The 24,314-nt window shown below is 37.6% G+C and overlaps 3 protein-coding genes across 5 annotated transcripts; 2 read left to right on the top strand and 1 right to left on the bottom strand.

Moving 5' to 3' along the window:
- Positions 1-4: 4 nt before the first annotated feature.
- On the top strand, positions 5-4,158 carry LOC107589254 (E3 ubiquitin-protein ligase RNF180-like). Its single transcript, XM_016277638.1, has 7 exons — positions 5-106; positions 553-651; positions 804-896; positions 990-1,634; positions 2,972-3,185; positions 3,269-3,394; positions 3,496-4,158. The coding sequence occupies exons 1-7, from the start codon at positions 89-91 to the stop codon at positions 3,687-3,689; spliced, it is 1,389 nt and encodes a 462-aa protein (XP_016133124.1). The 5' UTR covers positions 5-88; the 3' UTR covers positions 3,690-4,158.
- Positions 4,159-4,686: 528 nt separating this feature from the next.
- c6.2 (complement component 6, duplicate 2) lies at positions 4,687-15,742 on the top strand. Its single transcript, XM_016277675.1, has 24 exons — positions 4,687-5,016; positions 5,621-5,787; positions 5,885-6,028; positions 6,221-6,376; positions 7,180-7,250; positions 7,377-7,463; positions 8,667-8,774; positions 8,921-9,095; positions 9,166-9,322; positions 10,042-10,186; positions 10,346-10,493; positions 10,641-10,773; positions 11,260-11,373; positions 11,460-11,700; positions 11,835-11,957; positions 12,047-12,213; positions 12,339-12,564; positions 12,774-12,942; positions 13,873-13,990; positions 14,096-14,228; positions 14,320-14,514; positions 14,621-14,708; positions 14,805-15,046; positions 15,151-15,742. The coding sequence occupies exons 1-24, from the start codon at positions 4,867-4,869 to the stop codon at positions 15,330-15,332; spliced, it is 3,639 nt and encodes a 1,212-aa protein (XP_016133161.1). The 5' UTR covers positions 4,687-4,866; the 3' UTR covers positions 15,333-15,742.
- Positions 15,653-23,459, bottom strand: c7b (complement component 7b). 3 transcript variants are annotated; one of them, XM_016277634.1, is made up of 18 exons: positions 23,214-23,459; positions 22,586-22,644; positions 22,415-22,490; positions 22,173-22,314; positions 21,945-22,086; positions 21,725-21,863; positions 20,255-20,389; positions 19,921-20,164; positions 19,167-19,280; positions 18,906-19,072; positions 18,590-18,818; positions 17,937-18,108; positions 17,769-17,856; positions 17,513-17,645; positions 16,814-17,002; positions 16,645-16,738; positions 16,368-16,549; positions 15,653-15,955 (listed from the first exon to the last, which is right to left on the bottom strand). In XM_016277634.1, exons 2-18 carry the CDS (start codon positions 22,642-22,644, stop codon positions 15,786-15,788), a joined length of 2,475 nt encoding a protein of 824 aa, XP_016133120.1. In that variant the 5' UTR covers positions 23,214-23,459; the 3' UTR covers positions 15,653-15,785. The 3 variants fall into 3 exon arrangements, with proteins under 3 accessions (XP_016133120.1, XP_016133119.1, XP_016133121.1); XM_016277633.1 differs by having other exon boundaries at positions 23,243-23,458; XM_016277635.1 differs by lacking the exon at positions 23,214-23,459 and adding an exon at positions 22,721-22,804.
- Positions 23,460-24,314: the final 855 nt, after the last annotated feature.

Raw genomic sequence — 24,314 nt, 5'->3', positions numbered from 1 at the left:
GCACTCCGAGTAGTACAGAGCCAGTTTGTTGTTTTTAGCCTTTTAGCCAAACAACTTGAGGTGCTCTTCAGAAATCCCGTCGAGGAAAATGGCTAGCTCTATCGTGGTATGTTATATTTTTGGTACATACGTAAAACAAATGTTTAATTGAGACAAACAGGAAGTATTTACATAAAAATGACTGGAAAAAACACCGGCTAATACAGGAACTATCACTGTAGATTTTTTTTTATTAAGAAAACTACACTGTTTAAATGTGCGTACAAACTGGATGTGAAATTTAGTGCGAGGTTAGATAGTAAATACAGCGAATGTTGCTGTGTTGTACTAATTTTGATGTTTGTAGCAAGAGTTTGTACTATTTTATGCTCAAGCATAAAGTTTTCTAATGTGCAAAAAAGGCAGATTATGAAGACATACACAGATGACAACAAATGACACTACTTAAGAAAAATAAACTGTTTATGCATGCATTATATTGTGTGTGATACTAATCTACCTAGGGATTTGTATAGGAATAAAATAAGGTTTTCTAATGCACATTTCAAACAGGCTGAAGAACAAGATCAATCAGGGACACTAGAAGATCCAACAAACCTTCGCTGCAGAAAGTGCCGTAGATGTCTAATAGACTCGACTAGCCTCCTGAAGGTGGGAGAATTATGATCTAAAACTTATAATATGTTGTCTTTGAAAGGTAACTGCAGTATATTGGGAATGGTTTAAGACTTTCATTTATGTAAAAGGAATGATAATCATCAGTAACGTATATTCCTAAGTGGCACTGCTTTATATTAATACAGGTAGTAGCATCAAGTGAGACTGCAGCCACATGCAATGTGTGGCATTTGAATGTTGAATCTTTGCCAGATTGGATTTTGGCAAGTGTTGATCAGGTAGTTTTCATTAATTTATGTTTTTAATTAATGCAATTTGGGCTGTTGACATCTGAAAATGATCTATTCTGATAAAATGTACATTTTTTGCAGGCCAGTTGGACAGTGGGGAAATTAAACTGTCAGAACTGTGGAGCTCGCTTAGGAGGCTTTAATTTTGTAAATTGCTCTAAATGCTCCTGTGGACATGAGACAACTCTGCATCTCAGTAAGAGTCGTGTTGATCAGGATCTAAAACCTCCAGTTCTTTTGACAAGACTAGGAAGGACTAGAGAACATACTGTGAGGAGGAAGAATGAGGTGGAGTCTCTCCCTCAGAAAAAAAGCTCAGCTCCCTCTCCTTCCTCAACCCTCAGCTTTTCCTGTACTGTGTCCCATGTAGCCCCTGCTCAAACTGAACTTGAGGTTGAGTTAACTGAAGTACCACAGATTCTTGAGACTGTTGAGAGAGGCACAGATGTTTCTTTACCTTCTGAATTGCCACCACAGCTGTCTGATTATCAGGAGAGCTTAGAGGTAAGGCTTGTGGGTTCTGCTTCCCAGAGTAGAACCTCTCTGGACAGAGCTGTGAATCCAGAGGAGGTCAGACTCGGAGTGATGGAGGAGCCATCAAGAAACATCTCACCCAACCTAGAGCCAAAGCTTTCCAAGAGAGAGAAAAACTGCCTGAAAAGCCTAAGAAGGAAGCAGAGGAAGAAGGAGCATTGGATTCAGAGACAGCAGGAGGCAAAAGATCTGGTGAGATGTTTTAAAGTTGTGGGTGGTGCCAAAGTCTGACTCATTTTGTTCTTATTTTTGAATTAAATCAATTTGGCTCCCCTTCAGGATGTTCATTTGGAATTCATTGAATTGCAATCACAGACATTTAAAACAATCACACATACTTTATAGTCCAAAATTAGTTTTCTGACAAAAAAAAAATCACTCATTTATTCCCTGATATGCATTTCTTCTGAAATGATTAGACATTTTCTTTAATACAAACATCAGAAATGTGAAAAAGGTTTTAATTTAGGCAAACACCACTATATATTGTCCAACAGCACTCTACATTATCAACATTAAAGTTTGTGAGATTGCAATTCTATACATAATGTCAACTCCATAATTATTAGCAACCTTCTTAAATATGAACAAAAAATATATATATATAACAGTCATGGATAATTCACAAAAAGTGTATTATTAAAAAGTACACTGACAGATGTTATATGAGTTTCATTTAATTTTAAAGGCCCATTTACATCAAGAATAAATATAAATAGAACAATAGCTACTTTAGCATCCATACCCATACATAATAACTTTCTGTTTATTATAAGATTGCGCTGCAGTTGTAGTCTGCTACTTTAAAAGTTCAAGCTCTTTAAAACCAGATGTATTCTGATTGATTGTAAAAAATAAAATAAAATGATTTATCATTCATCAGTTCATCAGAAAAAAAAAATGTTCTGAAAGTGATTGCAATATCATTCCTTTGTGACGTTATTGTTATAGCTGTGTGGTGTGGACTTCCCTATTCTTATATAATTAAAATGATTATTACAACTTTTTTATTGTTACATTTATGCATTTGGCATATCTAAAGTGACTTTCACTGGATTCAGTGTATACATTTATTCAGAACCCATGACTTTGGCATTTCTAGCTCAATGCTCTACTGTTTGAGCTACAGGAAAAGTATAGTTATTGGGGTGAATACGGCTTTAGTTTTTTTTTTGCCACATTTGATTTACAATTCTGCATCCTGTTTGCTTCCTCAATTCTGAATGGTATGCAGCTCTAGACTGTTTAATCTATGAGGAGTCAGATAAGCAAGAAATATGTGAACTATTAAAAAAGGAGCTGTGTTGTGCTGAAAAGAGTTCTGGCAAAATGTCAATAATAGATTTGTGGATCAGGACAGGCATAAATCCACATAATAAGCTGCTGCAAGATCCTGAGGATCTTAATAAGCCATTCACAGCTGCATGTGGCTGTTGCAGCAGGTGTCATTTTATTGGAGATTTGTTTTTTTCCCCCTCATAATGTATCAGTTCTTCATTCATATTTTATGTGTTGCTTCTATCTATCAGGCTATGAAGTGGGACCTAAAGGGCAGCGATGATGAAGAAAGGGAAGGATACACATGTGCCGTGTGTTTAGATGTATATTACAGCCCTTACAAGTGCCATCCTTGCAGTCATGTGTTCTGTGAGCCCTGTTTGAGAACTCTGGCTAAGAACAGGCCAAGCAATACCCCGTGTCCCCTCTGTAGGACCCTCATATCCCATGTGCTCTTTCAGGAAGGTGAGTGGAACAAATAAACTAAATTTTCTCTCATATTGCTTGGAAGAACTTTATCTAACCACCTGATGAACCTTTTGTTTCAGAGCTCAATCAAACTACAAAGACTTGCTTCCCAAAAGTGTATTGTTCAAGACATGAGACCTTTCAGAAGACCAACTATTCTAAATGGCCCCTGCCCAACTGTCCAAAGCGTTTCCGCATCTTTTGGGGTTTGTCATATGTCATTTGCATTGGCATGTCTTCAAGACACTAGTCGTTAAAAAGTTTTAATTACAAGTTGCATATTTATTTTTTGTTGTTGTTATTTCAGGATTTCAGAGACATGGCGGACCTGCCAGTCGCTGGCAGTTTCCCCACAGAGCATTTGGCCTGGATGCATTGGATCTGGGAGACATGTGGGGCTGGCCATTTGACATTGACTTTGTGATCATCTCAATCTACTCTCTGCACTGGGTGATGGCGTTCATCATCTTCTGTGGCCTCTGCTACTTCCTCCTCCTCTGATGTATGGAGGATTAGTTCTCACTTCGTTTGCCGTTGCTGGACAAATGCATGTTGTTGACAGTGGAAATCTCATCAAGTGCCTCATACTTTTATTTCAATGTAGCTTCAAATATGATGAAATATTCAGGTGTTTTTCTTCCTGTGGGAATCATTTGTGTGTTTGTTTGTGGTTTAGGTCTTACAGGGTTCGTGCAATTCATAGATATCACGTTAAGCAATTACCTTATAGCATCTGCCTACTTGACCTGTAAACAGTATTATAATGCAGCAGAAAAGAGAAAAAGCAATAATTCAGGGTATAATGCTTACTCTGTCAGTACACGTTGATAAGTTGCCTCTTTTTCTGTTACCATTAGGCCTACTTGGAGCGGCTTAGATGCTTGTTTAATGCTAGAACCCAGGTTTATGTTGTACAAATTTAATGGCTTCTTTTGCACAGTAAAGTGTTTCAGAACATGTTTTGTTGTGTCAATTCATTCTACTGGAATGAGATTTATTTATTTATTAAGATTTGGCAATGGCCAAGAATGACAGCCAAATCCCGTTTGGGAATGTGTTTTTTGTTCATCTGAATCCTAAGAGAGAACACCCAGCAGAGAACATCCTGTTTTAGAACCAAATCCTAATGTTCCAACCATTCACTAACGTTCCCAGAATATTGCATGTAAGTTTTTGTGTGACGACACACACACATACATACATACATTAACATTTCAAGGAGGTTTCTGTAAAAACATGAACTACTTCTCTAGGTTCTCTAATGCTGGTTTTAAACGGAACGTTTCAAAGAGGTCTTAGACAGCAGTTGTATTTACTAACAACAAATAGATTAAGCAAACATTATTTAAGACGCCGATTACAAATAAAATCGTGAATGTTTCTTTTTCCTCACACTAAGCAATTGTGTTTCTTCGACGAACCCGTCTATTCATGGATCGTGAAGCCCGCAGCTGTGGAGATCCAGCAGCGGCGCTCGGCCCTCGACAGGGGTGAAGGTGACTCGCCTGTTGGTGCGGGAGATGCAGAGGAAGCGTCGCGGACGCTCGCTCGGCTCCGTCACTTCATTCTGAGCATCGAAACAACCCGCATCCAAGGCTCGACCTCACCCTCTCATCGAGGACAGACGGATTAAAGACATTTTCCTCAGTGAGGTGGTTTTATTTGTGGATGCGTATGCATGTGTTCTGCACCGAACGGGCGAAAGAACCGCCCCAGATCCGCAGCCAACATTTTTCAAATCGGCAAGTCTTCGGTGAGGGATCCGGAGCGCCGGGAGAGCACCGAGAGCACGCGGAGAGCTCAGCGGGCGATGGATGACTGTAGAACGGTGAGCGTGCTGAAGAACAACCGCTGTCACTCTTCTGCGGATGCTATTTTTGGATAGGCTTTTTTTGGTGTCTACACATTAAAATTACTATCAATTATGTGCAAATTAACAGGTTTAGCATTAGGCTACCAGTACGAATAATTGCAGTAGAAATGTATAGCCCATCAACATTGATACTTACTATATTAAAAGCCCATGTACGGGATGTGATCTATTGAAATATGAATTGCTTCTAAGATAAATAATTAGTGTTATGTTTATCATTTGCTATTTGTGTTTTCATACTGCACCATTATGTATAAATTACATTCCTCCCCACAATCCCATGTGTTGCTGTGTGGCATCTAGATAATGGCAGCTAAACTCGTGATTACCCTGCTGGAAAATCCAGTTTAAGCTGCTAGCTGTTTTGGAACATTTCTAGGTAGTCCAAAATGATCAACCAGCTACCCTAACTGCTTGACTAGCCAGTAACTGGTTTGGTGCTGGTCCAAGATGGTCTACCAACCAAACCAGCTACCATGTTCCAAAACACTGCTGTAGCTTAATCTATACACATTGACTTTCTAATAATAGACTGAGCAGGATTTGTCTCCATTTTTAGACCGTTCAGGAGTTCAACACTCTTGTGGCTCTCCATCGTGAGCAGGTCATCTCCATAGGGGAGAATACAATTGACTGTCCTTCTTTAAGGGCACAGATGCACAAGACTCGCATCAAAGGATGTGCCGTAGCCCAGGTCGCCTATCAAAACCTCATCGCAATCTCTGGGTAAGCCTGTATGTTAGAGCAGCCATGTAGATTTGATGATGTGTCTGTAAGATGCCATATTATGTGGTTTCTCTTTTTCTCTCTGTGCTTTTCTTAGGCCAGAGGATGGTGAAATCCACCCAGAAATATGCAGATTGTTCATCCAGCTTCAGTGCTGTCTGGAGATGTACATTACCGAGATGCTCAAATCTATGTGTCTGTTGGGTGTTCTGCAGCTCCACAGGAAAGGTGTTGTGTCAATGACAGCCAGCAGAGGACAGCAGATTCTTTACATAAGCAGACATGAGTACATAAAGCTAATATACTGCATGGTGACATACCACTGTCAGTCTGAAGGTGGTGGAGATGGCACAATAAATACATAAAACAGTTCCTTTAAGCATTCACTTGTTTTTCTGTAAGCAAAACAAAGCATAACTTTGAATCTTGTGTCACTTGCTTCAGGAAATGATATGTGTCCTGATCCAAACATGGACTACAGGGTCGACGAAAGCTCTGATGTGCCGATGCTGGAAGATCGATCATCGTCACCTGTAGATTTTCCTCAGGAATCCTGGGTCGTGTGCACAGACATTGAGAACATAGAGAGGTACGACAAACAGGATGAATGAATTAGGAAAGACAGCTTCCACTTTTTCAGCAGCCTTGGATCTGGAAGTACTTTTCAAATTCATTTACTCCATAGGGATACGAAACAACCTACCAGCTCTGAGATGAATCACAACATGACAAACTTTGAAGCAAAAAGTATTTGAAAACCTGAGAAAAAGAAAAAGGAGGACTGTAAACTGAAACCTTTGAAAGGAATGAGCGAATCCCAATACATAATCAAATAAAAACAAAAAAACAATGGCCTAATATAAAACTACTGATTATAATCATTAATTATAGGTGTAAAAACAATACATTAAATATTTTGCTAAATATGTATACATGTGTTCATGCTTCGTTTTTTGTTTCCATGTATATAAATGCATACTTTTATCAAGCATGCAATAAATTGATTATAATAACAGTAAAGACATTTATATTGTTACAGAAGATTTCTATTTCAAGTAAATGTATAAAAAAGTCCGGACATGGTCAACATTGATAATAATCAGCATATTAGAATGATTTTCTGAAGGATCATGTGACACTGAAAACTGGAGTAAAGGCTGCTGAAAATACAGCTTTGCTCATTTTAAATTTTAAATTTATATTTTAAAACATATTAAAATAGTAAACAGTTTTTTTAAATTGTAGTAATATTTAAATGCAGCCTAGGTGAGTATAAGACACTTGTATATAAAATGCTTGTCAGTCAATTTAATGTGGTCTTTAAGTGCTTGTACAATAAATCCTTTTCGCTATAATCTCAGTTGACGTCCTATGTTGTGAAATGTCTTCTAGTGATATGCGAGAAATGAGGAACCTTCTAAGCAAACTCAGGGAGACAATGCCTTTGCCACTGAAAAATCAAGGTATGTCTCAAACATTTTTAGGAATTTATTCTGATAATATGACCATTTTTTTCCACACATTTTAAAAATATGCTCATATAGCTAGAAATGTGTTTATTTTTTAATGCTGTGCTTTTATGTGTGTAGATGACAGCAGTCTGCTAAATCTGACTCCTTTTCCACTGGTGAGGCAGAGGAAGAGGCGATTCTCCGGGCTTTGTTGCCTTGTGTCTGGCTGAACCTTCAATACTCTCAAGTCTTCTTTTCTGATCATTGATCAATTTATGCTTCACTCAGCTCCTTCGTGTCTCTGGAACTGTTTCGCTAATGTAACTTGTCCCTGGACGGTGTCAAAACTACTTAATCCCTTGCTGGAGGACAGAATCTCCTAGACTCAAAACCCTGCCAGTTGAGTTTTTAAGCAAAATCAATGGTCTATTTTTAGTTACCGAGAGGTTCATTCTTTGTCATGTGCTGTGAAACCATATGATTGTATAAAAAAAAAGCAAGAGAATGAAGTAAAATAATAACGTCTGTCTCTGATTTTCTTTTATCATAGTCATAGAATTTGTTGTCAGTGAAAGGGCACGTTTAGTTATAGGATTGCTGTATTTCATCTTCTTGCTTCTTGTTTTTTTCTTTTATATAAATTTTGTCACTGTGCAATGCTTTTAATTTAGTCTTCCATAAAGGGGAAATTATGAAAAAAAAGTATATTAGTCATTTTAAGGGCACAAGAACGCTCTGCACTAAAGCCATTGCTATTTCATTCTAAGCTTGAAACAAATAAAACACAATAAAATTCACTATGTACATAATACAAATAATTGTAAATAAAACAATGTATTTATTAAAATTGATTTTAAAGATTTATTTTTAATTTATCCATTCAAGACATCAGGTTTATGTGAATGCATATCAGTTTAATGAGAGTTTGCAGCATGATTTTTGCTCCTCATGTCAGGTGTCTATAAAGTGTGCATAGTTACAGCTCATATAAGCTATAAGTCATTTTATAATGATAATAAAGTTGTTGTTTTTTTACTGTTATTGTTTGTTTTATTGCAACCTACAGTAATTTGCATTCAGTTTTTTTTGCCTTTAAAATGAACCCTTAAAAAAACTTAAGAAATTGATGTATGTTTAAAATTAAGACCAACATGATTATGAAAAATAAGATAACGTGCAAAAGAGACCTCTAATTTGGCACGAAGAAAGGCAATAACTTTGACCTGTAATAACATGTTATCCATGTACTCCCTGTCTACATTCCCATGGTCTAAAGCAGGAGCCAAATGTCAAAGTGAAGACTTCCAGCTGCAGGGGTTTACTGGAAGCAAAGGGGGATGGACAAATTATGTAAAGAGAGTTGTGAGAGAATGCTTTAAGACAATTCATCCAGCTCAGAATTAGAGTTACTTTTCCAGAGTAGCTGATTGTGCATCTGTCTCTCTGATTTGAATGTGTATTCATATTGCAGTCAAACTCAAGAGGCTAAAATTACACATGATAGTGTGCTTACATGCTTTTGGAGGAGTCTGAAACGTATGTATTATTCATCAAGTTCATGTACTATTAGGTTTCTGCAGCTCTTCTCAAGAAACTGTCTGTGGTAAGGTCTTGATTACTCAATATATTAAAACTGATGCGTATATTTGTGTATAACCTACTTATTTCTACTTTCCCTTAAGCTATCAAGTTCCAACAGGCTTTCTTCTCTATGGATCGTGCTACCATTCCCCTGGTCCTACTCTGCACCCTGGCTTCATTTACTCCCATTATGGGATGTTTCTGTGACCATTACCCATGGAGTTCATGGTCCTATTGCACCAAAACCTGTAACTCTGGTAACCAAGCACGTACAAGGTAACGTTATTTAACATATTTCTGATGTGCAAAGTGTATTATTTTAATATGTACATTTGTTTTGTTGCAGGGCTGTACGCTATGATGAACACTGGAACAAAAACAATTGTTTCCAGCTGTGTCAGACACATGAGACCAGAGCATGCAATGTTGAGGCTTGTTCCATACATTGTCAGCTGACTGAGTTTGAACCCTGGTCAGAGTGCTCGCCGTGTGCCAAAAAATCTGTGAGTAAAGCACACAGATATTAAAATTAAGTGATTTATTCCAAAGTTAGTCTACCAGTGTTTCAAGAGATATAATATCAATGCTGATATAGCAGCAGAATAAATTTGGGGCTTTTCACTGTTTGTCCGTCTTTTCACGTTCCTGACAGACTGTCGGTTTTATTTAGCTAAATATTTACTCACCCTCAGGTCATCTAAGATGTAGATGAGTTTGTTTCTTCATTGAAACCTATCTGGACCATCCAACAATGGTTCCTCTGCAGTGAATGGGTGCCGTCAGAATGAAAGTTCAAATAGCTGATTAAAATTATATCTGTCAAAAGCTGGGAGAAAAAAAATTATTCTGAAAGTGATTCCAACGATATCTTTCCTCTGTGCCGTTATCCTTAGTTGTGGTGTGGACTTTATTATTTTCTCAGAATTAGAACCATTTTTAAACTTTGTTATAGTAGTTATAGTTATCGTTATCATCCTTGGTGTGACGTGGTCTTCAAATTTCAGTTACATTGATATGCCAGTAGGTGGCGATAAGCGACAAGTCTTTATGAGTGAGACATTGACTCATTCATTCAACAGATTCGTTCAAAATGCGCTTGTTAAATATCAGCACGTAGCCTTGTTATAATATTGTGCTAATATTCAGCAATGTCAACATTTTTGCTAGTGTGAAATTGCTTAGTACACTGCCCTAGTAAGTGTGTGAATATTGTGTGATTTAGTTCAGAACCAGGTCTGTTTTGAGGCCGGCTCAATTTGGGGGGGACGATTGTAGTCCATCTCTTACAGAGGAAAGAGCCTGTCATCCCTCCAAGGAATGTGGGATTGATCCTGTCAACTGTAAAGACAAGTTCACCTGTGACAGTGGTAATTATCTTCAGCAACTTCTACAACACAGCATATTTGCGCCTTAGGTTTAAGATTTGTCCTAAATTGATTTTATAATCTAGCTCGTATTTGCAGTTTTAAATGCTTAGAAAACAGGTGCGTGATCATTAACTTGCTTTATTGCCCCTGACTTGCTAGGTAGATGTATAAACGCTACTCTGCAGTGCAACAAACAGAACGACTGTGGAGACAACTCTGATGAGAGAGACTGTGGGCAAACAAAAAGCGTGTGTGCAAGTGAACGGATATTTGCTTTCATTCCTGGAGCAGACCTGATTGGTTATGGGTGAGTTGCAGATAAAGATCATTTGGGTTTCTTAGATTGCAAAACATTTTCTTGAACGTGGTAAGCTTTCAGGGTGTTGTCGTGCTGTCGGCAAAACAAATCGGCAAATCTGAGCTTGTACTCATCTTAAAACTGATTTAAAATTAGATTTGATGCTGCAGCAGAGCAGATGAGAGGCGGTGTTCTGGACAACTCATTCATGGGGGGTGCATGCACTCTACAAAGACACAAGAGAAACTACTACAGAAGCCCTGCCAACATTGACAGATATGAAATCAAGGTGGGAAAAATCAAATTTCTGTCTGTCATACTTTGTTTGCTGGAGTAGAAAGATATCCAAATTACACAATATATTGACACCATACAGGTAGGCTATGTTTATTTGTTTGTTTAAAATATATTGTCTAATATTCAATATTTAATTTCTGCCCATTTAAATGTACCAAAACCTCTATGAATGTTATTTTAAGATGATTGCAAAAGGAATAATTATCCATCTTTTATATTGTACATTATCATGTTGTAATGCTAATGGATAATTATAAAGGATTTTGTAGTTTGTACAAATATAAATTGGGAGAAATATATCCATAAATAAACCGACGTATAGTCAGTATTGATCAGGATTTCAATATCAGTGCATCTAAAAAATAATGAATTAGATTAGCAGCTATGTATTGTTTTACCTTTAAACCAATCACACAAATCACATGAAATGAATCAATGGTTGGATTTTCACATTTGATTTGATTTGAATTCGTTCCAGGTAGAAAATCTTGAGGATATTAAAGAGCAAGAAATCAAACCCCAAAAAGTCAACTTGGCCAAAGAATCACGTAATATACTGCTCAAAGATGCAGTGAAAGCATCTCAACAAAAGGCAAGAGATCTCAAGCTTCAAACTATGATGCTCTATGCCTTATTTATGCATATTTATTCAGATCTATTTCTGTAATTGTTGTGCAGGACTCTGAGTTTTACAGGGTGCATCAGGTTGTTGCCACATCAACATTCAGACTGAAACCCTCTGGCCTCTACTTAGCAGACCAGTTCCTTCAGTTTCTGAACAGTCTGCCACTGGAATACAACTATGCCCTTTACAGACAGATCTTCCAGCTGTTTGGGACACATTATTTCAGCTCTGGGACATTAGGGGGGAAGTATGACCTCCTTTTCCAATATGATCGAGAAGAACTAAAAACCTACGGTAAGCAGACGTTATCAACATTAGAGCTCTCGGTCACGTGGAGCTCATGTGACTTCATTCGATTGTTTTCTCTCATTTCTGAAATACAATGAAACTGTTTTTTTAAATCAGTTGTATCTCCTTATGATTCCCAGGACTGACAGAAATAGAAATGAGTAGTTGCTTTAGTCAGGATTCCTCCATCTTTACTATATTCTATAACAGAAAATCATTTAGTTCCACATGTGGGAAACATTCATTTCAAACCAAATATGAAGGTAATACATGCACAAATGTACTATTTAATATATAAGGCTTATGTTTTAAGTTATATAACCCCAATTTGAAATGCACTTGTCCACTCCAGGGTCAATTGTAAAAGCAGCAGAGAAGTGTATCACGTCAGTGCAAGGAGGTAGAGCTGAATTTACAACAGCCCTGGCCTGGGAGAAGAAGGGTGTATCGCCAGACAGCACCACATACCAGAACTGGATCAAATCTACAATAGACAATCCAACTGTTATAGATTTTGAGGTTAGATGGAGAACCTGTCAAATATTTGTGGGTATATAATACCCTTTTATTCAAAAGAACACATGAATTAAAAAAAGGCATAATGAATCATTAGATTAATATGGATTTGTCAATGTCTTATCTAGCTTTTGCCTTTAGTGAATTTGGTTCAGGGCTTCCCTTGTGCTGTGACGAAGAGAAGGCATCTTCATAAGGCACTGGAAGAATATCAAACCGAATTTGATTCCTGCAAATGTGCCCCCTGCCCAAACAATGCTCGGCCTGCTCTTTCTGGAACAGAGTGCATTTGTATTTGCCAGACCGGGACCTATGGACCAAACTGCGAGAAACGAGCCCGGGACTATACTACAGGTTCACATGCATGCCTAGAAATATCTGTATCCAGTATAGCATAAAATATGCCATTTAAAATGTGAATTTAATAGATAATATTATTAAGATAGAATATTAATACAGATATATAATATACATCATATGAATAAAATAAAATGCTTAAAAAATAATTCATTATGAAAAAATAGATAAGGTGTCAGAAATACATTTCTGTCCACATCTCACAGACGAAGTTGATGGGCGCTGGAGTTGCTGGAGCTCTTGGAGTACTTGTGACGCCACCTTGAAGAAGCATCGCTCTCGTACCTGTAACAACCCTGCACCGCAGCGAGGCGGCAGACCCTGCCAAGGCCCTGAGAAACAGGTGGAGGAATGCACCGTCTCTATTTTCCAGACGTAAGTGCCCTGTCTTGTCTGTAGACTACAAGCAGAGGTATCAGTGGAGTCAGTGGCACTAACATTTCTCGCAATTTGAATTTGCACATAATTACAAGTGTGAACGCATATAAATTTGTTCTTAGCTTCATTCTGATGTTGATGAATTTGTATTTTACTAAAATAGGCAGTGTGTGCATGCAGCTAGTCATTTGCATACAATCCATACAATCTCACCTCTCTCTTCTGCTCACTTGTGCTGCTCTCTCACACACACTCTATCGTGTAGACTTAGAGTAAAATGTGTTTTTCCTGAAACCACTTGAAACACGTCAAGTGGTTTTTTACAATGTGATTGTGCTTTAGATCTTTCATTTCCCAGCTGTGCATATGCCTATAGAGGATGCTTTTTTATTCTCAGACATGATAATTGTGTCATTTAGTTTAGTTGTTACATTTTTAATAATATATTTTCAAAAAATGATAGTCCAAAAAAAATCCATGATTTACTTACCTTCATGTGATTACAAACATGTATGACTTTCTTATACGAAATACAAAAGATACTTTGAAGAATTTTGGTAACCAGTTTAACTTCCCATTGACTTCCATTATATTTTTTGACCATACAATGGACTCCAAAAGTCAGTGAGACCTGAAACTGTTTGGTTACCAAAATTCTCCAAAATATCTTCTTTTGTGTTCTGCAGAAGTAAGTAAGTCTTACAGGGTTGGAACAACATAAGGGTGATTTTTGGGTGAACAATCCCTTTAAATGAATATTAATTTACTGATAAATTACTGTTAATACTGGGCATAACTGTGTTTATTGTGTACATGTTGTTTCAGTTGGTTCAAAATTTTATTGTAAAGGTATTAATTTAAATGCATTTTAAGTTATTGATCAAGCACAATTTCATGTGCAATAAATGCAACAAATGTCTTTTACAGGCAAAATGTGTGCATTAATGATGATGACTTTGAGACTGAAGGGTCCCGTGAGAGCCAGTTGCCCCCCGGAGCTTCTGGCTGTCCAAAACCCCGTCCACCTGCCAACAGCCACCTGAGGGTGAGAAAGCACAAGACCTTCTTTCTCTAAACTGAAACTTTTACATCACATGCCATTTATTCCTGCCTGCTTCCACTAATGTCTAGCTTTTCCCTCTAATTCCAGATCAACAAACGTCAGTACGATTATGGAGATCACGAGGAGTTTGTTTGCTTCACTGGTTTTAAACTGGATGGATACCAGCTCATTCACTGTTTGCAAGACGGCACTTGGGAGAAACCAAAGGGACGGTGCATTAGTAAGCCATAGAAATGCTGATATAATTTATGATCTGAAAGCTCATTTTGTCCCGTCCTGTTTTCACTCCATATGTTTTCCTGTCATTCCAGGAAACATTTGCTCCAAACCCACAGTACCTGATGGCATGACGATATACCCAGACAAAATGGAGTTTCAAGTAGGAAGTGACATCATGCTGGCCTGCTTAGAGAGTGGCATGAGTCCCTCAGGGCGTCAGTATTACACGTGTGGGAAGAGTCTTGTTTGGGAGCCAAGCATCCCACAAGACATACACTGCAAGATTGGTACTTTCACAGAATAAATGAGCTTTTGTATAATATTCATACCATTCACAACTTTAGCTCCTTTGATGCAAACATGGTTAAATGAATAACACATATTTTTCCGCAGATAAACCCTTTGTACCAGACAGCAGCTGTAAAGCTGGAGAGATGCATGATGGGACTAAATGCGTCTGCATGTCCAAAGAGAGATGCAGGTATGAATGTCAATAGTTCCAAGTTTTGTGGACCCTAATATTGTGGTCTGTTTGGAAACGTGACCATTAAGCACCATGCATTTGTCTATCCTGCAGAAATTACAGAGCAGATTTGTGTGTCTTTGACGCTGACAAGGAGACTGCCATTATGATGTCCATCTGTGCTTTTTATGCTGACCATTGTAATGGTGACAGATTATACTTTATGAATCATGGACCATGCAAAACCGACGCAGGCAGTCTGGACTGGGCCAAATTCAGGGCCAGCGTATCTGAGCAGAGCTCGGTGCGGGAGCCCTGCGGTTCAGACACCTGTTACGAGTGGGAGACCTGCTCAGGTACAGATCTGATCACGAATCCTTATGTAACGTGTTATTTCAGAATCAAAGCACCTTTGGTTTGTATCCAATTGAAATAATTCAACATCGTCTTTTCTTCTTAGTATCAAAAACATGCGAGTGCAAAATCCCCAGAGAATGTTCCAAAGATGGGAAGCAAATGTACTGCTTGAAAATTGTGAGACTGCAAAGCACACGGAGCTTGAATCTGTGCTTCATGGCTGCCATGAAGTGCAGCAAGATGGAGTTTGAGCTTCTGCATGAAGGTCCTTGTGCAAGTTCTTAATTGTGCACCAGTTTTCACAGCTGAAATGCTCACTCATTATTGATTTGTACAGATAATCCATTGTTGTTTTATAGTCACACACAGCATGCTATGCAGTTATTTTTTGAGCTGTCTGGATATTGATGTGGAACTTCACAATAAAACATTATCAGACTTTCAGATGTGTTTATTATATGTAATTATCTGTTAAAACTTGTGTATATTTTTGCAACATTAAAATGCTTTCTTCTATCCCAGCATGTGCAGAGACAAATAAAAGTAAGTTATTTTTATGTCGATTACACTGAAAAGTGTAATTGTGACTTTGATCTGTTATTGCCCAAAATTTAAGAACCACTTTATTAATGAATGGGCACTTATTTACAATATTTTTTTATATATATATTACATATTATTACACATTACAGTTTTAAAAAAATCATACAGTTGCAACAAGCAATTGAAAGTTGTTGTTTATGCCTGACAATGTCCAATGCTGAGTACTGTGATGTCTTTCCCTTGACATCTCCAAGCCCCGGCCTCGCACTCTGAAACCATCTCAGGAGCTCCGCCCATTAGAGAGACACACAGGTGGGCGGAGTCATCCAAACAGTCTTCAGGATCTTTACATTCACATTTCGAACCTGGGGACACATGTACATGTTTTACATATACATTTTTTGCACTTAGAAGTCACTTTTATCCAAAGCAACTTATTTTCAAGCTATGACTTTTTTTGCACAGAGGGAAACAGAGTTTCAAACCACTGAGATATGACTAAAATGTAAGAATAACCTGAAATATACTTATGTACACAATTATTAGTTTTATTAATTTACAACAAACATATACATATTAAAATAAATACAATAAAATATATACAATAAAATAAATTATTTATTTATTATTGTTTTACTATATGTTATTATTGCTATATGTTATAAATTAGTATATAAATAATGTATTTTAAAATAAATTGTTAAAACTGCACATAAGATAAGTGTCATGTCTTTTATCCTTACATAACAAGGTTTTGATGTTTTATAACAAGCCTACCGTCACACGTCTCCCACTCATGACAGTCCTGACAGGATGTGAATTTGGTTTCTGGCCAACTGCATGCACTATCTTGTAACAAAGTAAATGTTTGCCCCAGACACTGCAAGGCCCCGAGCTGGCAGATGCTCATTCTGTTCACCCGTCCAGGACGCACAGAAGCACAAATGTGGAGTGACACCCTGGTCAACATCACATAGAGATTTCACAATAATGCATGCGGCTTTGTATGGTCATTATTACTTTTTGCATTCAATACCAGAACTAATAAACTTACTTGCATTCATATGGCATTTTGCAAACACACTGACCCTTTGCTGATTTTTCCCATGGTTTGCAGAGTAGGCTTGGTTGAGTGGGCACGACTTCCACTATTCAGAAAAACAATATAAGAAATAATTGAAACCAAGAACCTGATTGGTGTTTATTAGGAGCCTACAACCTACCTGGCTTGCATCGGACACTCTCAGGTGTTGGATACCAGCTGAGACCAAGACGGCACATGATTTCTGCTTCACCTTCTTTCTGCATCCCACTTGTGCATGACAGGGTCACAGTCTCCCCGATCAGATAAGCTTGTTTTGAGGGTGTGGCAATGACATTACTCAGAACAGCTGGAGGATCACATGCAGTTTCTGGTGAATATACAATAAAAAGAAAAAGAGAGTAAGCAATCACTTAGCAATGCATTAACAACTAACCAGCACACTTTAGAATTACCCATACAACAGAAGAAAAAATATAGAAAAATCTGGCCAAAATACTTTAAAATGTGTGCTCACATGAGTTATATAGCCAAATAAAGCTTTCTTCAAATGTGAAATGTGAATGTATTCTGATGGATTGAAATATATGGAGGGCAAAATATATTTTGTAAATGCTTTTTAAAAAATATTTTTTTATTTTTAATATATATTTTATTTGATTTTATAAGTATTTTATATATATATATACAAAAATAGCCATAAAATATATTGGTAGAAAATATATTTACGTAAATATATTTAAAACATATTTTAGAATTTTTTCAAATGAATATATAAAAAAATTGCATATACACACACACACACACACACACACACACACAGTATATGCATTTTTTTAATACATTTATTTAAAAATATATTTTTGACATATAGAATTACTTTTGCACTGCATGGGTGATATCCTCCAGGTCAGGTTCTCTGTACACTCAGCAACTGGATTGCCAATGTGATCATGTCCGTCTGTGCAGGTGTACTCAATCTTACTGCCCACTGGATAGATGTCTTTAGGGTCCTGAATACATGATGGATGAGATGTAAAACACATGTCTGTTGCGAGTTTTGTGTATTGAAGGGGTTTTCACTTATGTGCGTATTCCCACCCCACTCCAGTTCCCTTGATTAGAGAGACACTTACCAAAACAAATCCATTTGTCAAAGGAGGTGGAGTTTTACACATCTTCACTGGTGTCACAGTGGGATCAAAGCAATGGGGCTCCATCATTCTAAAGTATGAAAAACGGTTGTGAGTTTGGTCTGAAAAAACAAAAAAACAAAATAAAATGTACACATTTTTGATCCTCACTTGAGGTGTTCAAAATCAGGGTCCTCACAGCTCTTCCACTCAATGGTCTTTCCAATGCAATTCCTGCCTCCGTTTCTTAGAGCAGGATTATTACACGAACGAGTCCTTGACTTTTGACCATGAGAGCAGATACTCCAGGCAGACCAACAGCTCCAGACTCCTTCAATTACTCCTGTAAAGCAGGACCAGTTTGACATATTTGAGACAAGAAGAACAGGTTTGCTACTTTAAACAAATAAACTGCTTTCAGTGCTGAATCAATGCTTTCGCTGCTGACTCTTTAACATCACAAGAAAAGAAAAACGTATTTGCATTGTAAATGTAAATGAGTTGTGAGCTGTCTGTATTGAATATAGTGCAATAATAAACTACTTTAGGAACTTATCCACAAGTTGTTTTAATGAATATAGTAAAAAAAAAAAAGGTTTGCAAACGAATCCTTCAATTCAGTGAATAGATACATAGCAGGAACTGATTTAACTGAATCAATCTTGCTTAATGAATGACAAATTTCATTATCTTCAGAGATGTCCAAACCAAAATAAAATTGTGTGTCCATATCATTACTGACCGATTGTTCAGATGATCGTATATCATTAAAGATACACATTTGCATTTGAGTTTATCTGTAATAAATGAACAAACATTCTTACCAGGTTGTTCTCCAAGGACATGGCCATTCTGGCAGGCATTACCGCTGGTGCCCGGCCTGCACACACAGGCACACACACCGTCAGCGAGCACAGCCATGCCGTTGTTTTGACATGGTCTGCAGTGACAAGGGCTCTGCTCCTCCAGATAGGCCTCCAGTGCCCTCTTGAGGTGGAGTTTCTTCAGCCCGGCACATGGCACCTCTTTGACCACCTCATACAGTGGCCGCAACTAGGAATATGACACCAGATTATGAATGCGTCTTTACTTACTTTATACTTCTACGCACATGTTTTTGATGTCTTAATTCTGTCATACCTTCTGTTTTATTACTTTAGGGAACTCCTTCACTGATCCAGCCCATTTGGAATACATCTGTTTGTTACTGTCAGGGTTTTCCAAGTCTAGAAGACTAAGGCCAGCGATATAAGCGGGATGTCCTCCGATAACGTCTGTTTTTACTGGCATCTTATGATTTCTGTTCTCTGTGAAACATTTCAAAGGGTATGTCAGGTCATAACATTCAAATCTGATATTTAAATTACATTACTTGACAAAGAATCAGTCATTTGGACTAACCGCTGAAACTCTCAATTGTCTTCATCAGTTTCGTACACGTGGTTTTTTTCTTTTTATAGAAGAGCCGTCGCTTCACACGTGTAATACACTGGTGGAAATCAATATCCGTTTTACCTACATTAAAAAAAAGAGAGATTCACACATATTTTACATAGGGTTTTTGTTGATGAGGGAAAACTAAAATGACCATTCTGGCATCCATCACACAAAACCTGGACTGAAGCATGCACAAAATTCTCTAGACCAGATAAATCAAGCTTGAGGGCTGTGGGCCAAAAGCAAACATTGCACTGCATTCAAATATATTATACTAAAATATATTACATTTAAAATAAAAAAATAATTGGATTCAATTTGGATTGAATATTGAATGCATCATGGTACTCTTGTGAACGCACATCAATTAACACGGAAGAGAAGAAATTGTTGAATAAAGTCGTTACTTTTTGTTTTCTTTGCGCACAAAAAGTATTCTCGTAGCTTCATAAAATTACAGTTGAAACACTGATGTCACATGGAACATTTTAATGACGTCCTTACTACCTTTCTGGTCTTTGAACGTGGCAATTACATTGCTGTCTATGCAGGGTCAGAAAGCTGTCGGATTTCATCAAAAATATCTGAATTTGTGTTCTGAAGTTGAACGAAGCTATAACAGGTTTGGAACAACATGCGGGTTACTAATTAATGACAGAAGTTTCATTTTTGAGTGAACTATCCCTTTAACATAGGAAAAACAGAAGTTAACACATACTCATCTCCATCATATAACTTGCGTCCAGCTCCAGCAGGGCCTGATACTGGCCACCCAGAGAGCCCTCTTCCATGTAGTGTGTGCCATAACGCTGTATAAAGAATCGATAGGCTGATTGGTCATACGTGCTGGGCAGGGCCGACAGATCCTTCCAGAAGTCTTCAGACAGAGGGAGGTACTGAGGAGCATTGTTCTGGAACTGAGCCACTTCTACCTCATTTCTTATCATTAGCAGATGATAGGTCTTTAAGACAGAAAGAACAGCATTTTAAATATAATACAATCAAATATTTTTATCCTTTTTTACTATTTAATATGCTGAATCCATCGTTACCTTGTCCTGTTTCAATTCGTTATGAAAGGTTTTATGATCATGACCTCCTCTAATTTTTTTCCTTTCCTCTTCATGCCTCATGTAGGACCAGGAACTGTCGTAGTACTCGTCAGTGAAGTCATTTTCAACACTGACCTGAAAGGAAATATTAGAAACTGTTTATAAACAGTCAAACCAAAAATTATTCAGACACCAAATATAATTTTTTTATATTTTTTACTAGTGGGTGGAGGATACTGTAGTTAATTTATGTAACTGAGGATAGCAAAAAAAAGTGAACTGTGACATATTATATCCAAAAATTCTTCATACAGTGGACTACCAGTAAAACTGATAAAAATTTCGGACCAAAAATTATTCAGACACTTTGACCTGACCATGTTTTGCTTAAGTGTTTTTTTCTTTAATTGCTCATGCGAACTTTTTACACCACAGATTGAACAAAATTAAAGGGATAGTTCACCCCAAAATGAAAATTCTGTCATTAATTGCTTACCCTCGTGTCGTTCCAAACCCATAAAACCTTCGTTCATCTTCGGAACACAAATGAAGATATTTTTGATGAAATCTGAGAGCTTTCTGACCCTCCATAGACTGCAAGGGTCCTTCCATGATCAAGGCACAGAAACGCAGTAAGGACATCGATAAAATGGTCCATGTGACATCAGTGGTTCCACAGTAATTTTACGAAGCTACTAGTTGATTTTATGAAGCTACTTTTTGTGTGCAAAGAAAACAAAATAACTACTTTATTCAACAATTCTCTTCGCACCACCCTAGCGCCATATTGGTCTGAACGTAAACAACGTATACTCATACTTTGATCTGAACGTAAACGACGTATGCACGTGCTGTTGACACAGAACACATACGTTATTTACATTCAGATCAAAGCAAGCGTGTGCGTTGTTTACGCTCAGATCAAAATGGTGCTATAGGGTGACGCGGAGAGACGAATTGTTGAATAAAGTCGTTATTTTTGTTTTCTTTGTGCACAAAACGTATTCTCGTAGCTTCATAAAATTATGGTTGAACCACTGATATCACATGGACCATTTTATCGATGTCCTTACTATGTTTCTGTGCCTTGATCGTGGAAGGACCCTTGCTGTCTATGGCAGGGTCAGAGAGCTCTCGGATTTCATCAAAAATATCTTCATTTTTGTTCCGAAGATGAACGAAGGATTGCTTGGTAATTGGTTGACCTAAATTGGTATTACAGAATCGTGTACTTAAATTTAACAGTTGAATACTTTTTGGTTGATTGTAATCCAATACACACCTTTCTATCAAAGTTATCTGACATTATCAAGATGAGTTCTTGTCATATTTTATTACCCTTTTCTAAACTATAGCGAATAAACTGTAATAATGTGAGAAATGTTGAAGGTGTCTGAATAAATTTAGGTTTGACTGTAATATCCTAGCAATCATTATAATAAAGAGATGGGCCTAAAATTACATTTTCACCTGAAAGCTATATCTGAGCAGACTCTGTGGAACTCTGTAGAAATCTCTGTGATCTCCACTGAAGACTTTCTTGCACTGCCCACCAAAGTTACGAGTGTTAATGACACCGGCTCTCAGCTCACCCGTCAACACATCAACCCTAAATATGCCAAATATTACATATTGTATTATATCATTAATTAAACAATGGTTTATGCTGAGTGTAAAAGCCGTATTTTACCCTCTTCCTGTGAGGTCAGAGTTGGGCGGTGGCTTTTGCTCATTACACACTACAGTGCCACTGCCACTACAGCGCAGCTCATCTAAACCATCTTCACAGTCATGATCCCCATTGCACACCAGAGACGGATTTATGCACTGACCTATAAATAAACAAACCAATGAAAACTGTAAACTGACTGTAAACTGTCGCCACAAATTCAATATAATTTTACCCAGAACGACTTACCAGATGTGCAGCGAAACCTGTTTCCGCATCCTGCCTGTAGGGGGCAGCTTTTCTTAGGTGAACAAACCTGTCTCTGGATAGCCTCGCCTGTACACGAGCTGCCTCCAAACTGAGGGAACGTCTCTACGGGACGCATTCGAACCTGAGAGAAAAACCCATTAGAAGGTGTATCATTCAGTTGTGGCCAGTAGCAATTATACTCTCGAAACCTGCTTCAAATAAAGCTGTGTTTATTTGCTTACCTGTGTCTTGGTGCAGCCGTCACACTCTGACCAGTCCCCATACGGTCCCCACCTGCAGTTTACCGGCTGTTCACACCTTGCATAAAAACAATGTGCCAGGTTAATAGACGCAAAATATCCTAAATTACTTATTAACAACCGAATAAAATCTAGGTTGTATGCAGCACTCACCAAATACAAGGCAGAAACGTGAGGAGAACTAATAAAGAGGCTCTAGCAGCTGGGCACATCTGAAAACATCAGTGTTATTTTATTATTTATTTTATTTCAGTTTTACTAGTAATTTTGATTACTTAATTTACTAACCAGTTTATCTAAGTTAGTTAAGGCAATATTTCTAATGTTCGTTTAAGTCCAAAGGCCCGTTCACCATGATAACTACAACGATAACTTTAAAGAAAGATAGTTCCATATAACGTTAGTTCTAAAAACCGTTCTAAATGTAAAAGAATAGCAGATGCACACCATAGCTATAACGAAACAAAGGAACAAATATGCTTGGAATAATTTTCAGAACGATTTTTTTTTCAGCTGATGAACGATAAAAACATTGACAACCAATCAGAATCCAATTGACTTTAAAAAGCCCGAACATTTAAAGCGACAGTCAACAAAACTACAGAGCTCTTTTTTATTATAGGCATTAGGACGCTAATACTAGTTCTCTTTATCCTTTCGTTCTTGGTGTGAACAGGATTTCGATTTTATTTTATTTGACTTCAATTCCAACAACAACATTGGAATCTAGCCTTGACTATGCCATGCTTTTAATTCTCTACATCTGCAATTCATTCCTTACCTTAGCTTTTTGTGTGAACAACTTCTTACCTTAATGCTGTGGATGCTGTAGACTAGACAGATTGTGCGTTTTGGTAGATGCAGTGATGGGCCTGCTCATATACAAGAGTTTTTACAGGGATTATGAAATCATTCTGCCTCGGACAGGAATTCCCAGCATTAATCAGTTGAGGGACTGCCAGTGCTGGCTTGTTTTCCCTCACACTGACTTTGCCAGTTTATATTTCATCGCTGGGATTACTGTGTCAGTTTCACAACCTGGTCTTTAAATTGGTAAATTCCAGTAAACAGTGTATGCATGTTGTTTTTGTTTCTGTCATTTGAAAAAAAATCATGGGGTTCATTAAGTAGGCCTATTGTAAGGAGGATGGTGAAATAGTGTTTTGTCCCAAACCCTGTGGAACACATAGACCTCTGTCTTTAGAGAGTTGTGCAATGTTTGTTTTTCAGGTCGATGACCAATCACAGAGTGACACTAGGGTCAAAACTTGTACTGAGCAGAGATTCACTGAATGGTCTGTTTCTATGTGTCACAATAAAGCTTTGTTCATTGATTTGGTCTATTTACACTATATAGGTGTTAGTAAATTAACAATTGGTCCCTCGATATCTCTTTGCCACCTCTGAAAATTCTCAGTCCCTTAAAGTGTATACGGCCGGGAAGCAAGAAAACACACATTCAATGTATTCTCAATACTTCAATTTATTCATAGAAACAAAGATATTATATAGGCATATGTCGAGGGGAGTTTCAACCCTTTAACCAATGAGGATATAGATGACATACATATAGGATATTGGCCAAGAACATGTGCTTATATAAAATGGCCACATGTACAGAAAAATATGGACATATTAGGAATAGACTTGGCGAAGGATGCTGATCTCTCGTCATAGTTCATCATGAACTCCTTTACCTTAGAGTCCTAGCTTTCGTGTCCTTATTTGAGCATTTGAACCAAGAAAAGCTAATGCATACATGTGCACATGCGTACCTCGAATATGAGTAAGAGACATTAAAACATCATACAAGAGAGAGAGAGCGAGAACAGATGGAGGAGGGGGATTCAGAGAGAATGCGTTGTATAGGGAGGGCGAGTGA

Source organism: Sinocyclocheilus grahami, unplaced genomic scaffold (genome assembly GCF_001515645.1).
Source record: "Sinocyclocheilus grahami isolate Dianchi unplaced genomic scaffold, SAMN03320097.WGS_v1.1 scaffold114.1, whole genome shotgun sequence".
In the NCBI taxonomy this organism is placed as follows: domain Eukaryota; kingdom Metazoa; phylum Chordata; class Actinopteri; order Cypriniformes; family Cyprinidae; genus Sinocyclocheilus; species Sinocyclocheilus grahami.
This window is presented reverse-complemented; position numbering and strand designations above follow the sequence as displayed.